Genomic DNA, 15465 nt, shown 5'->3' with positions numbered 1-15465 from the left:
GCTCTGGTATGAAGGTTCTACACAGTCTTGGCCTTGCTAACTACTCGGCTGTCTGAGGCAATTCTGCCTCTCACCACTCTGAGCCTCATTTTCCCTGTCTGTCCCTCCAGCTCTGACAGTCTATGCTTCTAAGAAGCAGGAGGACTGCACCTTGGTGAGGTAGGAATGTGGGAAGGTGGAGCTGCCCCAGGCCAGGTTCAGACAGAGACTCAAAAGGATTGTGTTGCGAGTCAGAGGAAGATTCTTCCCTTTCTACACATGCCACCTACAAAGAGGCAGAATTAGGACACGGCCTCAGTGTCACCAGTTGGAGTTCCCCAGGGTTGGGAAATTACAGTATCTAGTGCTTATGCCTTCCTGGTGTGCACTCCCTGCTGCTTAAGGGACAGAATGTGCATGGCGGCCATCACATGGCCCATGTTCCAGGAGCAGGGCTGGTTCCAAACCTCTCTGTTGGCAGATCCACATTTGTCAGACAAATGTCCTATTTTTAGTTTGGGAACACTGATTGTCATGTGTGAGTTGAAGGCTCAGGGGTTGGGCCTCTGTCATGTTGTAGGCCTCTCCCTTCACACTCCATGCATTAGACAGTCATTTGGGTTCAAAGCCTCCTCTTTTTATCCCCCTTGAGCCAACAGCCAAGTGCCTTCCTCCATGGGCACTCAGAAGCCCTAAGCCGGTGTCATTTTCTCACCCCAGACTCAGACAGTCCCTTCCACTGCAGGGCCTTCTCCTCTGCTTGAGCAGGCTGGGAGGAAAGAAATGCATTTGGATGATCCAGAACCATCCAGGTGGTGAGTCAGGACTTCAAAGCCCTGGATCTGTGGGTGAAGATGATCTGTTTATCTACTACCTAACGTACCTAGACACCCATGGCAAAGCTTCATTTTCCCTTCAAGGATTTCTCTTGTCTAATTCATTTACCAGCGAAGTTCTCAAAGGTCACTTACCATGCGAGGTCAACAGGAAGGAACGGGTCTGTGCACAAACCTACAAGGTCCCGCTTTAGGAGTTATTTTTTTGGCTCTGGTATGAATGTTTGCAAAAATCTTACCTTCTGAGCAGCACCGGGGCTCATCTCTTTCCTGGTCTTCAGACTCCATTTTCACACCTGAGTCCTTCAAAAATGACATTTTTAACACAATGAAATGACTCAACAGGAGCCTGGGATGAAAAGCAGGACCTAAGTAGACAGGGAAGGAGATCAGTTATGGCACTTCTGACCCCAGAAATCTTGCTGGACTCCCCTAATGCTGATTGGCCATCAGCCTTGCTCTCTGCTTAGAAATGTTTGCTGTGTCCAGGAAGGCCTTGTAAGACTTGACCATGCTTCTTCTATCACTCCTTCTTTGATTTTTGCCCCTCCAAAGCAATGTTTCCAAACTGTGGGTCATGATATCATTTTTATGGATCTTGACAACATTTGATAAAAATGTAATCAAAAGTTCAAAATGTATTGCTCTAGTCCTGCGGCTCTCAAACTACAGTTCACAGGTCAAATCTGTCCCACTGCCTATTTTTTTAAATAAAGTTTTATTGGAACACAGCCATGTCCTTTTTTACATGTTGTCTATGGCTGCTTTCCAACTTCAATGGCAGAGATGAGTATTTGAAAGACAGATCATCTGGTCAGCAAAGCATAAAATGCTGACTGTCCCAACATTTACAGAAAAACTTTGCTGACCCTCTGCTGTAGTCTAATCTTTGCAAAGAAAGGCAGGTTTTTTGCAGCCTCTTGTCATGGAAAACTGAGCCTCCAAAGGTCCCAGAAGGCTCAACTCTTAATGTCTTGGGGAAGGGATGACACAGGACCTCTTCACTGGGAGGGCTTAGAGGAGAGAGATTTCTAAACACCCCTCAATTCTGCAGGCCACATCTCACTCACTTCATAAAGAACTTTCCCCAACATTAGTTCAGGGCAACACAGTGAGGGAAGTAAGGCAAGAATCATTATTCCCATTTTACAGATGAAAAATCTGAAGTTAAGTGAATTCTCAAGGGTAACACCACTTTTAGTTTGCAGAGATGGGCAGTCTGTGTGGAAACCCAATCCTTTGAGAAGCACTTAGGAGTGAGACAAAGGGAACTAAATGATTTGGCAAAAATTAAAAATGACATGAGAGGGCTCTAGGACTTGGCAGCAAAGACAATGAAAGATAGGGGAGGAGGCCACTGGGTGGGGACACCTGATAGAATTTTAAGGGAGTGGATAGCCACTTTCTGAGTTTCGGTTATCTGTTATTTGGCTGCATCCCCCAAATCTACAAAGCACACCTGCCTTTGTAGTTTGGGGATAAATCAAGGGACACAGGGAATTGGTGGCCCTTGAGAAGGCAGAGAATTTGGCAGCCACATGACATCAGAATAAGAAACATCTGGCAGAAATGTAGGTACCCAAATATATGAAGACAATGGTGGTCCTGATGGAAGACAGAATGATAACTACAGACTGAGGTACTGGGGATGACACTGTGACCCGCTTATAGAATTTGCCACCTGTATCAAAATAAATGTAGGTGGCTTCCACAGAGCTCCCTAGAGAAGCAGTGCATTCAGCCATCTGAAGTGGATCTCTTTTCACCTAAGAACATTCAAAATATTGAGGTTTCCAAAATCTCTTTTCTGAAAACCAGTACTTTCTAGATTCTGAAATCAGTCTTCTCTAGAATCTGAAAATCAGAGATTTTCAGCATTATCAGCATTGCCAGGTCTCCGAAGCTCAGTGTCTGCCTGGCCCTCCAGCCATACTCTGCTTATTGACAGAAGCCCTCTTGGTAGACATCAGGCTGCTCTTGGGGCTGAGAGCAAGGTGGTCTGGGCGGGTATCAGAGACAATATTTAGAAATTCAGGAAATTCACAGAAGATCATGCTTCTGGGGAAAAAAGCAAGGCAGGGCCAGAGGCTGCTCTGCTTCCCTGTCTATGTCAGTTGGCCTCTTCAGCTGGAGTCCGTACCACTCACCTGCGCCAGAGATCCTCACGCGCTATGGTTCCTGGAGCTCGGCTTGTCTTCTCCCTTCAGGATCTCTCATGTGGAGGGGCCAGGTCTGGTCCTTATTTTGAAGAATCAGTTTGGGAGTGTGTATGCAAATGTAACACCAGCATTCCTTTACCCAGTAATAAATAGCATCTTAGGTTATTAGTCATTACGTCATTGCTCATTGCCTGCCATTTTCCACACCAAGGGAACAAACAAATTCCTATGGAGTACTGTCACTCTGCCAAGGACTGTGCCACATCCATTCAACACATTTCAAGGCACTTGAGACAGGCTGTGTGGCTGCCAGTCCAGTCTGACAGCGAAGATGTAGGAAAGAGACATGAATGAAAGGAAAGGGGAGACACAGGGTCCAAGCTGGACACTGAGCCTGGGAGGTTCAGGCAAGTCCTTGTTCTCCTGCTGGTTCTTTACTCCAGTCCCAGAGTTAAGCCAGAGGCAAATATCCTTCTTTCATCTCTCCTGAAGGAGCACTCCAGGACATCACTGACACTCCTGTCCACCTCCTCTCTGTTCGCTCTTTTTCAGTGGTGACATGCAACACATCCCCAAGGGACCTTCCTTGTTCAAGCCCACCAAGAACCAGCTTCTCCCTACAGCCTGTTGGCTATTCACTTGCTTTTTTAAAATTATTATTTTGCATTGCATTTGCTCTTGTCAGGTAACGAGTATGGTTGTACTTCACAAAGCCAATACCAGTTGGTCCATTCAGAGGAAAATCCACACGACCAAGTAAGATCAGAGCTGCTGGGCCACCAGCAATGGCACAGGGGCAATGGCAACAGCCACGGCAGTCCACTGTATGCTCTCAGGATGCCAGGCCTGGGCTAAGCCCGCTGTGTTCCTTAGCTCCCCTAATGCTGTGATCCTGGGGCTGGCTGCTGGCCTCCCAGCTTCCACTGTAAAAGGCAGTGCAGGTTAAGTGATTTCCCTGAGGTCACAGACCAAGTTCCGGGCAGTCCAGGCCTTTCTGAGAACGCTGAAGCTCCATCTTTCAAATATGGGTAAAGACTAGGATTTTATCTTCAGATCTTCTTCCAGGCTCACATCTACATAATAGGCAAATACAGGAATGTGTCTGACAAATTACTTGGTAACATCCTTTCCTATTTACAATGCATCCTGCCTTTTCTACTTAAGATGATATCTCAAATATCATTTCATCTCATCAATATTTTTCTGTAACATTATTTTTAATTGCTGCAAGGTATTTCATTATTGGTCTAAAGATCTGAAAAATGTTATACCCTTGATAGCTAGACTAGAAATGTCTAATTTGTCTGTTAAATGCTTAATAGAGATCTTTAGAGAATTTCTTAATAAGCCTTTGGCATGGGGATGAGATTGTGAAGAAAAATATGAAACAAAAAAATGGGAAACCCAACTGAGTATAAATTCTGTCATCCAACAGTCAAAGAATTAAAATGCGATTTTGAAATTGGTTTCATTCCTACATTCTGCATCACCATAGGATGCTGACACTTCTTGTGATTTGTCCATGCATGCATAGCAGGAGGGGCAGCAAGGTGAAATCTCTGTTTCAGAACTACCCATGAGGAACAGTGCTAGGGGAACAGACCCAGCTGCAGTTGCCCACAGGAAACATTCAGTCTGGAGTCCAGAGCACAGTGTCCAAGGGAGCATGGGAATGCATTGCCTCTGCAAGTATTGCATGGGGGAAGATGGGAGTGGGTCCCATACAGGTAGCACCAAGTCCTAACAGATGGCAGGAGCATAGCAATAAGGAATCCAGGTCAGGTGGTAGCCACATATCCAGCTGAGCATCCAGCCAGCATCTGAAAGGCCCATCAGCAAGTAGCAGGGGCCTTATCATTAGCATGAGGTTCAGAAGACTGGCAAATTTTAAGAGGCCACAGTATTAAGTAGTGAGTAAGACAGAATTCAGAACAGAACACAGAGTAAGAAAGTAGAGGACGTTATGTAATTTCATGTTTGTTGTAAGAAACATTTGGAAGTCAGTAAAGGGATGGTTGCAATCCCCATTATTAGTGTGGCTATTAACTAACATCTCCTGACTGCCAGTCTGCTCGTTTCCACCTTACATTTTTTCCACCAATAACTGTAGGTCAATGTTTGACATGTATCATGTAGTTGTTATGTACAGTATTTTATAAGTGACCATGAGATATAGATCAGATCTCAGATCAGACCATCAGATATATATCAATTCTACTGAGCAGATGTTCTCTATCCTTACTGATTTTTTGTCATCTTGTTCTATCAATTATATAAGAAGCACATTAAGATCTCCTATTATGCCATAGATTTATTATTTTGATCTTGAATTTGGCATTACATATTTTGAAGTCATGTTAATTAGGTGCATATAAATTTATAATTTTTTATCTCTCTGGTGATCTGAAACTTTTATCCCTAAGGAGAAACCCTCTATCTCTAGGAATGCTTATTGTCTTAAAGCCTACTTTGTCAGATACAGAGGTCTTCTTTAAATTAATATTTGTGTGGTATATCTTTTCCCATTCTTTTCCTTTCAGCCTCTTCCACCTTTATGTTTTAGGTGTATCTCTTGCAAATAGCATATAATTGGGTTCTGTTTTCTTTCCATAATTAACCTTATCATATAACTGCTTACATCATTATGGATTATAAGACATACCAATATTTTATAGATCAATAAGAAAGAGAAACACCACCAATTAAACCATGACACAGCATCTCAACAATAGCACTATGAAGTGCACAAATCAATCATACCAGCTTCTCCATGGTTCAAATTTTCTTTCATCAATTCCAAGGGATTTGGCAATTTCTCCTGTTTTACACTGCACATATCTCAGAAACAAAGTGTAACAGACCTTCATCTACTTGTGGCTAGCTTCTTTTTTAGGTCTTTGAAAGCTCTTGGTATTTGCCAAAAAAAAAAAACAAAAGGAATTGCTTCAGTATTATTACCTTTTTACCCTACTGCTCAGTTTTCATGCCAATTCAGAGGGCAACTTTTTGAAACATTTTCAACAAAAATTAAACTAAATATATGGAATAACAATGATCCACAAAACTCAACCGATGACCAAAAAAAGCTCTGACATGTTAACACAACCTGGGAGGACTCACGCAATGCCACAATCTATCATCTGCCTCCCAATTCCAGAAATGTAAAAATATGAGTAAATATGTGTATTAAAATCAATGAAATAGAGCATTTGGGTTTAAAAACCTACCACTGTTATGGTGCCTTATATTCATTACTCCTATTCTGTTTCTTCTCCCCTTTCTTGCTTTCTTTTGATTTGAATATTTTTTGCCATTCCATTTATCTCCCTACTAGTTTGAAATTTATATACTTATATACTTATTTTCTATATTTTTAGTGCTTATCCTAGAAGTATCCCCCATGCATCCCTAAATTATAAAGACTAATGCTAATGAATAACGTTATCCTCCTCCCAGAAAATCAAGGATGGCAGAACTCCGGGGCACCTGGGTGGCTCAGTCATTAAGCATCTGCCTTCCGCTTAGGTCATGATCCCAGGGTCCTAGGATCGAGCCCCGCATCTGGCTCCCTGCTCGGCGGGAAGCCTGCTTCTCCCTCTCCCCCTGCTTGTGTTCCCCCTCTCTCTCTGTCTCTCTCTCTGTCAAAATAAATAAATAAAATCTTTAAAAAAAAAAAAGGATGACAGAACTCCATTTACCTCAACTTCGCCCAATTTATATGGTTCTACTGTCATATATTTTAATTTCATATACTTTCAAAACTTTAAGATACTATTATTATTATTATTTCATAGCATGAGTGTTAATTTATTTTCGCCTATATATTTAGTAACTTCTTTGCTCTTCATTTCTTCTTATACCTATACCTTCCATCTGGGATCATTTTCTTCTTATCTGAAGTCTGTATTTTAGGCTGCACTGTCTAATATGGTAGCCACCAGCCACATGTGACTATTTAAGTGTAAAGTAAGTAAAATTGAATAAAATTTCAAATTCAGTTCCTTGGTTTAATTAGAGATGCATTTCAAGCGCTCACTAGCCACAAGTGGCTGGCTAAAGACTACTGCACAGCAAATATAAAGAACATTGTCATCATCTTTGAAAGTTCTACTGGTTAGTGCTTATCTAAAGTTTTCTTTCCTGCAGATCTTATGGTAGTGAACGCCCTTTGTTTTTGTTTAGCTGAAAATATCCTCATTTCACCTTCATTCCTGAATTGCCAAGTTCATCATTACCAGAAGGGAAGCTCCAGTGTGTACTCTGCCTGTATCAAGATACTTCCACAGGTCCTACTGTCCTACATTTGCCTCAAGGAACAGTCAGTCTCTGTCAAAAGGCAATCTTAAAAACTCACGTGGAACTTGGATTTTTTTTTTTTCCAGAGAACAGTCTTATCCATGGGGTCAGAGATAAGTAAAATGCCACTATTGCAGCTGGGAATAAATAAGGAACTGAGTGGGATTTAGTGGGTGAGCCTGGGAAGCCAATCATCACTTATTACATTTCTTTCTGTCAGAAAATGCATCTTTCATTCCAAACTCACTCACATATGAGCTTTTGGAAACTTCAAGGAACCTCTGGCCCCTGTCCTCTAAGAGGGGTCCCCGTACACAGCAGGTAAATGGGGAGAAACTGTTAGTATTTCTAATTATATAACAGTAGGAAAGCACAAATATAAACCACTTTTTAAAAAAGCAAATATTAAAAATGTGTGCTCAAAAATTTAACTGTTTGACCATGATTTAAAAACTATATATATATATATATATTTTAAAGATTTTATTTATTTATTTAACAGAGCAAGAGAGAGCACAAGCAGGGGGAGTGACAGGCAAAGGGAGAGGGAGAAGCAGGCTCCCCACTGAGCAAGGAGCCCGATGCAGGGCTTGATCCCAGGACCCTGGGATCATGACCTGAGCTGAAGGCAGACACTTAACCGACTGAGCCACCCAGGTACCCCAGAAACTATATATTTTTTATATTTGGGGGTTTAAAATATAAAATTATATAAATATAAAATTAAATTTATTAAATATAAAATTTAAATATAAAATTATTTAAATTAAACTTATTTTATTTATTCAGCTTTATTTTTTTATCCCAGGTTGGAATGCAGACTGTAACAAAAGAATCTAAATATAGTAAAAAGGTATGAAATAACCTCACCGCAGGGAGTGAGGGAGAAAGGAAAAGTGCTGACCTAAAGTAACTTTGGAAATGAGCGCAGTCTATAAGACCAAAGGCAAGGGCGCCTGGGTGGCTCAGATGGTTAAGCGTCTGCCTTCAGCTCAGGTCATGATCCCAGGGTCCTGGGATCGAGTCCCACATCAGGCTCCCTGCTCCTTGGGAGCCTGCTTCTCCCTCTGCTTCTCTCTCTCTCTCTCTCTCTCTCTCTCTCTCTGTCTCTCATGAATAAATAAATAAAATCTTTAAAAAAAAATATAAGAGCAAAGGCAAAGGAACTGTACATAAGCACTGCATGCAGTTGGTAAAGTTTCCCACAGAGCGTGGAGTACAAGTGAACAACTTTGAAACCATTATACATGGGTACTGGCATTCAACAATTAAGCAAATGAATGGTGGATGGTAGCAGCCAGGTTTCTCACTGTTACAGGGAGAGTATACAGACAAGCATGGGAAAAAGGCTGAAGTGATTCATGTGGAAATGGATTAGAGACATCAGTATGAACTCAGGTTTGGCTTAATATAGTACAGACAGTTACAAACAGAAATATTTATCAATATATGTATGTGCCTGGGTTGGTATCACATGTATATTTCCCAGATTGGTCAGCTGGGAGAGCCTAGAAGCAATGATACCCAGTACAACAAGCATAGCTAGTGCCCAGTTCATAGTTTTTAATACCATTCTCTAATAAAAAGAATCAAGACTCCTTGGGAAAATGCCTGAAATTCTAGGGCTGAGTCAGGAAATGTACAAGATGGGTCTAGAGTACCTTGTAGTACCAAAAAGTAAAAAAAGCAGGGGAGGCAGTAATTGGGTATGTCAAAGGGACCCCAGAGCCAACTGAAAGGGTTCCCAGTGGCAAAGTTAGAATAATTTGAGCAACAAAACAAATAACATACCATTGGATTATAAAGTATAAAATAAATATCCATGAATCCATACTGATATAAATAAATGATTGAATAAATAAGTAAGTGAGAGAGAACAAATTTCCTCTGCAGAGGAAATCCCAGTAATTTATGTATATACTTCCTCCCTCAAAGAGGTGGAGCATAACTCCTCTAACCTTAGAGGTGTGGGCTGACCCATATTGTCTCCCTTCCAAAGAGTACAGTGTAAAGGCGGGGTGGGGGAGGTGCGGAGAGGGACATAATATAACAGTGGAGAAATCTGGCAGACACTTCCTCAGTCAGCTGATCAAGTCTAACATCAACATTGATAAATCATATTGATAACATGTAATTTTGATATGATGTCATGAGACTGGTACTTTACCTCAATGGTCTTCCTCCCAAAAGCCTGTAACTCTAGTTTAAGCATAAGAAAAATATGAGGCAAACCCCAATTGAAGGAAAATCTATGAAATATCTCAAACTGTCAGTTATTAAAACAAGAAAGTCTGAGAAACTGTCACAGTCAAGAGGGCTCCACACTCAGTGGGAAGTCTGCTCGAGATTCTCTCTCTCCCTCTGCCCCTTCCTCCACTTGTGCTCTCTCTTCCTCTCTAAAATAAATAAATAAAATTTTTAAAAAAATAATAAAATCTGAACAAAGTATGTACTTTAGTTAATAATGATATATCAAGCAGCATCTGGTGGCTCAGTCAGTTAAGCGTCTGCCTTCGGCTCAGGTCATGATCCTGGGGTTCTGTGATGCAGCCCGGCATCAGGCTCCCCGCTCAGCAGGGAGTCTGCTTTTCCCTCTGCCCCTCACCCCCTTCTCATGTTCTCTCTCGCTCTCTCTCAAATAAATAAATAAAATCTTTAAAATAATAATGATGATGATATACCAATATTATTAGTTCATTCATCATGACAAATGTGCCCTAACAACATAAGATGTTAACAACAGAGGAAACTGGGTGTGGGGTATGTGGGTATTCTCTGTACTATCTTCACAACTTTTCTATAAACCTAAAAATACTCTAAAATAAAATGGATATTAATTTTTTAAACATTTAATTTTTTTATTAAAGCCCATATGTCTTTTTATACTTTGGGGTTTTGGATCATGCGGTACATATTCATTTTTTTAAGATAATAACAATAAATGCAAATTCTCATGCTCCTATACCCTGAGCTTCTGATTTCGCTGGCCCAGGATTAAGCCCAGAAAGAGGCTTTTTCACAGAGTTCCCCATGTAATTCTGGTGCCGGTGGTTCAGATCATATTTGGAGAAACACCACCTCTTCCTGATATGTTTTATTTAAAAGTGCAATAAAATGAATGACACAGTTGAGAGCCATTTGGGGTGATTGGGACCTAGCAATCTGCACTAACAGTGTTTGGTCTAGCCTCAAATACAGATAATGATCAGCATCCTACCACAATAAAGAAAAAAAAAATGTAACATGAGCCTGAACATAGAGAACAACAGCATCGGGGAGGAATCCAATACTTAAAAAAAAGTAAATAAACCAAAACTGTAGTTGCTTTTTCAGCACTAACTCATTCATTCACACATTCATTCATTTCATTTTTAAAAACTTATTTGCACAAGGCATGGTGCTAAATGCTGAAAATAAAAATGGTGAACAAATCTGAAAAACAAACTGAGGATTCTGGAGGGGAGGGGGTGGGAGGATGGGTTAGCCGGGTGATGGGTATTGGGGAGGGCACGTTCTGCATGGAGCACTGGGTGTTATGCACAAACAATGAATCATGGAACACTACATCAAAAACTAATGATGTAATATATGGTGATTAACATAACAATAAAAATAAAAATAAATAAAGGAGGAGGAATTGGGTGAAGAAAAAAAAAACAAAAAACTACTCCTAGCACAAGTGTTGTGAAGGAGAGGGGCCCAGCTTATCACAGGGACTTTAATCAAGGGGAAAGAGAGGGCTTCTCTGAGCAAGTGACTCTCGAACTGAGCTCTAAGGGGACATAGGGTTTAACTAGCCCAAGAGGGGAGTTAGTAACTCTTTGGGGTCAGAATGTTTCTGTTATTAATGTTAGAATAAGCAAAAGCAGAGTAAAGGCAGAGCAATGAGGACTCCGTGAGAATTGCTGCATCTCTCTATCTGGCAGGTTAACAGGTCTCACAGACACCTCATCTGTGTGCCTTTAAACTTCATGCTCTCCTTCCCCATCAGAGGAAAAGCATCACTGCCCCAGAAACGGAGACCTCATGGCACCTACCTTTCTTCTTCCCCCACTCCACCTACTCCATCCTCTGGCATCCATAAAGCCAGCTTCCGGACAAAATTGAAACAAATTATTCATGAAAGTCTATTTGCAAGAAAAGGCTTTGGGCACACCCAGGGCATTCGACTGCTCAGAATTCAGCAAAAAATTGAAGGTTTCTTTTTCCTTCCCTCATCTACCCATGAGTTGTGCTCACTTGTGATCCACCAAGGTAAGAGCTTGGGGGGCAGGGGGTCATGTGCTCTTCTCAGTATTTCAAAGTGTCAGGAAAAAAGACATATTTAACCACATTTAGGCCTTCCAAGTGAACCCAGGGATCAGGTCTCTCTGCTTTTAGGTGGAATTTCCTCAACTCTATACTGTGGTCTGACGATCTTGTACTAAGCAGAAGTCATGATGGACCATTGCATGGTTTTACCACACAGTTTAAAACATAAACTAACTCTTGCTTAGTAGTGCAGTTCGTTTATAAAAATCTATCAAAATATACTGTGGAGTTGGTGGGATAAAAGCAGAATTCAGCAAGTTTCAGTAGTGCAAAGACTGGGAACACTGAAACAGCAGAAAGAACTGGTTTTTGAAAGATGCTGGCTCCATCTGTTCCAGCTCTGTGAACTCACTCACCTCAGCTTTTCTGAACCAACTTCTCCTGTTGTAAAGTAAGACCATATTGGCCTCTCTGGACAGTTGTTAGAATCAGAGGTATAGCACATAGCACAGGGCCTGAGCAATGGTGGATAGTTCATAGGTGGAGTTCTGATGATGATGATGATGATGATGATGATGATGATAGTGATGAAGACAATTATGATGATGGGGATGCTAATAGTAATGATGATGATGATGGGGATGCTAATAGTAATGATGATGATGATGATGGGGATGGGGATGGCAATAATGATAACTTCCCATCTACAGAGATTCTGGATCAATTGGTTTGGGATGAGGTTCAGGCAACAGTACTAATTTAAAGCCCCCCAGATGACTCTAATATATAGCCAGGGTTGACAGCCACTGCCCTAGACCAGCAGTCCTTAAACTCTTTGATCTCAGGACCTCTTTATACTCTTAAATATTATTAAGACCCCAAAGAAGTTTGTTTTAAAACAAAATTTTAGGGGTGCCTGGGTGGCTCAGTCGTTAAGCATCCACCTTCGGCTCAGGTCACGGACCCTGGGATCGAGCCCCGCATCGGGCTCCCTGCTCAGCGGAAAGCCTGCTTCTCCCTTTCCCACTCCCCCTGCTTGTGTTCCCTCTCTAGCTGTGTCTCTCTCTGTCAAATAAATAAATAAATAAAACCTTTTAAAAAAACCCAAAATTTTAAAATACAAAAACATATACAAATCTTTCATTAGCCATTAGAGCAATGCCATCATTATGTCATATAGCTTTTGGAATACTCCCCTGGACACACATTAAAAAATGAGAAGGAAAAAGGTAAATAATGCTTTGTATGTTATAAAAATAGTTTTGACTTCATGGACCTCCTGATGCTGCCTTAGACTAAACTTTTTACACCTAGGTATTGCCCTCTGCACCCCCAACATTGCATACACACACAGGCACACACACACCACCAGCCTCCATCCCTGGCATCTCCACCACACCTAGAAGAGGGATCACACCCACTGGCTCTCAGTCAATACAAGACCATCATGTTCCACGTAGTCTGATAGATGGAGCATTAGAAAGAGGCTGGGCTGAAGCTCTCCTCAGCTCTGTCTGCTTAAAACAAACCATGAAAGATTTGCAAAGTAAATGAGCAGTGTAATGGAATATTATGCAGCCATCAAAAGGAATGAGATCTTGCCATTTGCAACGACATGGATGGAACTGGAGGGTGTTATGCTGAGTGAAATAAGTCAATCAGAGAAAGACATGTATCACATGACCTCACTGATATGAGGAATTCTTAATCTCAGGAAACAAACTGAGTGTTACTGGAGTGGTTGGGGGTGGGAGGGATGGGATGGCTGGGTGATAGACATTGGGGAGGGTATGTGCTACGGTGAGCGCTGTGAATTGTGCAAGACTGTTGAATCACAGATCTGTACTTCTGAAACAAATAACGCAACATATTTTAAGAAAAAAGAAAAAGAAGAAGATAACAGGAGAGGAAGAAAAGGGGAGTATGTCAGAGGGGGAGACGAACCATGAGAGATGATGGACTCTGAAAAACAAACTGAGGGTTCTAGAGGGGAGTGGGGGAGGGGGATGGGTTATCCTGGTGATGGGTATTGAGGAGGGCACGTTCTGCATGGAGCACTGGGTGTTATGAACAAACAATGAATCATGGAACACTGCACCAAAAACTAATGATGTAATATATGGTGATTAACATAACAATAAAAAAATTATAAAATAAAATAAATGAGCAGTGTAAACAAGATTGCAAGATCTGCATGGGCAAATAAACTGTTTTTATGCACCCTCAGACTCTTTGGAACCAGACTAGACACAGCACATAATTGCTTGACCAATCACACATTACCTTCATGACTGGCAAAAACAAACAAGACACTGTTGGCTGACCCAGATGAGTAGCAAAGGTTGCAAACTGTCCACCCTGGGAAGGATGAGAGTCACAGACAAGTTCATCTGGCCCACACAGTGTTATTTTAAAATACTGATTGATTCTCAACATTAAAAGCCAAGAAATTTCACATTTTAAAAAATCTGGATTTGGGGATTTTTTTTTTTTTAAATCTAGCAATACTAAGGCTTTGTTTCCACAGAGGGTTGGAGCAGAGTGATAAATGCGCCTTCAGATGGTGGTTGGGTTTCTTTCTTACCGCAACCCACTTCTTTCAATTCTATCACCTGCCATGCCCTCCAGGTACTGTATTTGGTGTTATATTCTTGGAACTAATACAGTAGCCTTTATTTAGAAAGTTCATGGATCCTGAAGGCCTCTCCTTTTGTGCAAGCTATTTTAGTAAGGTTAGAATCACTCCATTTACACACAGGTCAGGATTACTATAACCTCTACTATCCAGAAGCTCCTCCGAGATCTGATGGGCATGAAGAAGGCCTCCAAAAAGCCAAGAGAGTGGGCATAAAGTACATTGCAACTTTCTCCAGGTAAAGACATCACACCTGGCCAATTTACTTATATTTCACACATAATTCTATAAACTTTTTCCAATCAGATTGTCTAGTTCAAAGATGAAAATAATTAGGAGAAAAAATTTTTCAGTTTGTGAACATAAGAAGGAATCCTTTCCCCCCCAAACCTGCCCTTCCCAAAAAAAACATGTCCAAGGAATTTTTTTCATCAAGATTAATGGTGGATATAGGAAGAAATGCTCTTCCCAACTATAATACCACAATGATTAAGACAGCGTGGTATTGATAGAGGAATAGACACATAGATAAATGGAACAGAATAGAGAACTCAGAAATAGACCCACACAAATATGTCCAATTAATTTTGACAAAGGAGCAGAAGTAATTCAATGAAGGAAAGATACCCTTTTCAATAAATGGTGCTAGATAACTAGACATCCACAGGCAAAAAATTAACTTCAACCTAAACCTCAACCATATATAAAAATTAACTCAACAATGGGTATTATATAAGACTGATGAATCACAGATGCGTACCCCTGAAACAAATAATACATTACATGTTAATTTAAAAAATAGTTTAATGTAAAAAAAGTAACTCAAAATGGATCACGGACTTAAACAGAAAATATAAAACTCCAGAGAAAAATCTTGGTACCTAGGACTACACAAAGAGTTCTTAGACTTGACACCAAAAACATGATCCATAAAAGGAAAAATTGATAATTTGGGATCATCAAAATTAACATGCTCTGTAAATGATCCTGTTAAAAGGATAACAGAAACAAATTACAGACTGGCAAAAATATTTGCAAATCATGTATCTGACAAAGAACTTCTATCTAGAATATACAAAGAACTCTCAAAGCTCAACATTTAAAAAATAAACCATGCAATTAGAAAATGGGCAAAAGGGGGTGCATGGGTGCCTCAGTCAGTTAACTGTTGGATTCTTGATCGCAGCTCAGGTTTTGATCTCAGGGTCATGAGTTCAAGCCCCACATTGCACTCCACACTGGGCATGGAGACTACTAAAGGAAAGGAAGGAAAGGGGAAGGGAGGGGAGGGGAGGGAGGAGAGGGGAGG

General features: G+C 40.9%; 1 protein-coding gene across 8 annotated transcripts in view; it reads right to left on the bottom strand.

The window, feature by feature from the left end:
• The window catches only part of IL36G (interleukin 36 gamma), a 111436-nt gene that overhangs the window by 41255 nt on the left and 54716 nt on the right, over window positions 1–15465 (bottom strand). For 4 of the 8 annotated variants that reach the window (XM_025868207.2, XM_025868206.2, XM_025868211.2 and 1 more), the window contains 2 exons: window positions 2963–4047; window positions 1055–1183 (listed from right to left, as the gene is read on the bottom strand). In XM_025868207.2, the coding sequence (XP_025723992.1) occupies window positions 1055–1133 (79 nt within the window). In that variant the 5' untranslated portion in view covers window positions 1134–1183; window positions 2963–4047. Of the gene's footprint in view, window positions 1–1054; window positions 1184–2962; window positions 4048–5734; window positions 5863–11307; window positions 11332–11937; window positions 11957–15465 lie in introns of those variants that run through there. The other 4 variants (XM_025868210.2, XM_025868209.2, XM_025868208.2 and 1 more) reach the window with 4 other exon arrangements.

The sequence above is a fragment of the Callorhinus ursinus genome, unplaced genomic scaffold (assembly GCF_003265705.2).
Source record: "Callorhinus ursinus isolate GAN/ISIS: 27379988/994484 unplaced genomic scaffold, GSC_fseal_2.0 scaffold10, whole genome shotgun sequence".
NCBI classification, from domain to species: Eukaryota; Metazoa; Chordata; class Mammalia; order Carnivora; family Otariidae; genus Callorhinus; species Callorhinus ursinus.
Note: the sequence above shows the minus strand (reverse complement) of the source record. Positions and strands in the feature narration are given on the sequence as shown.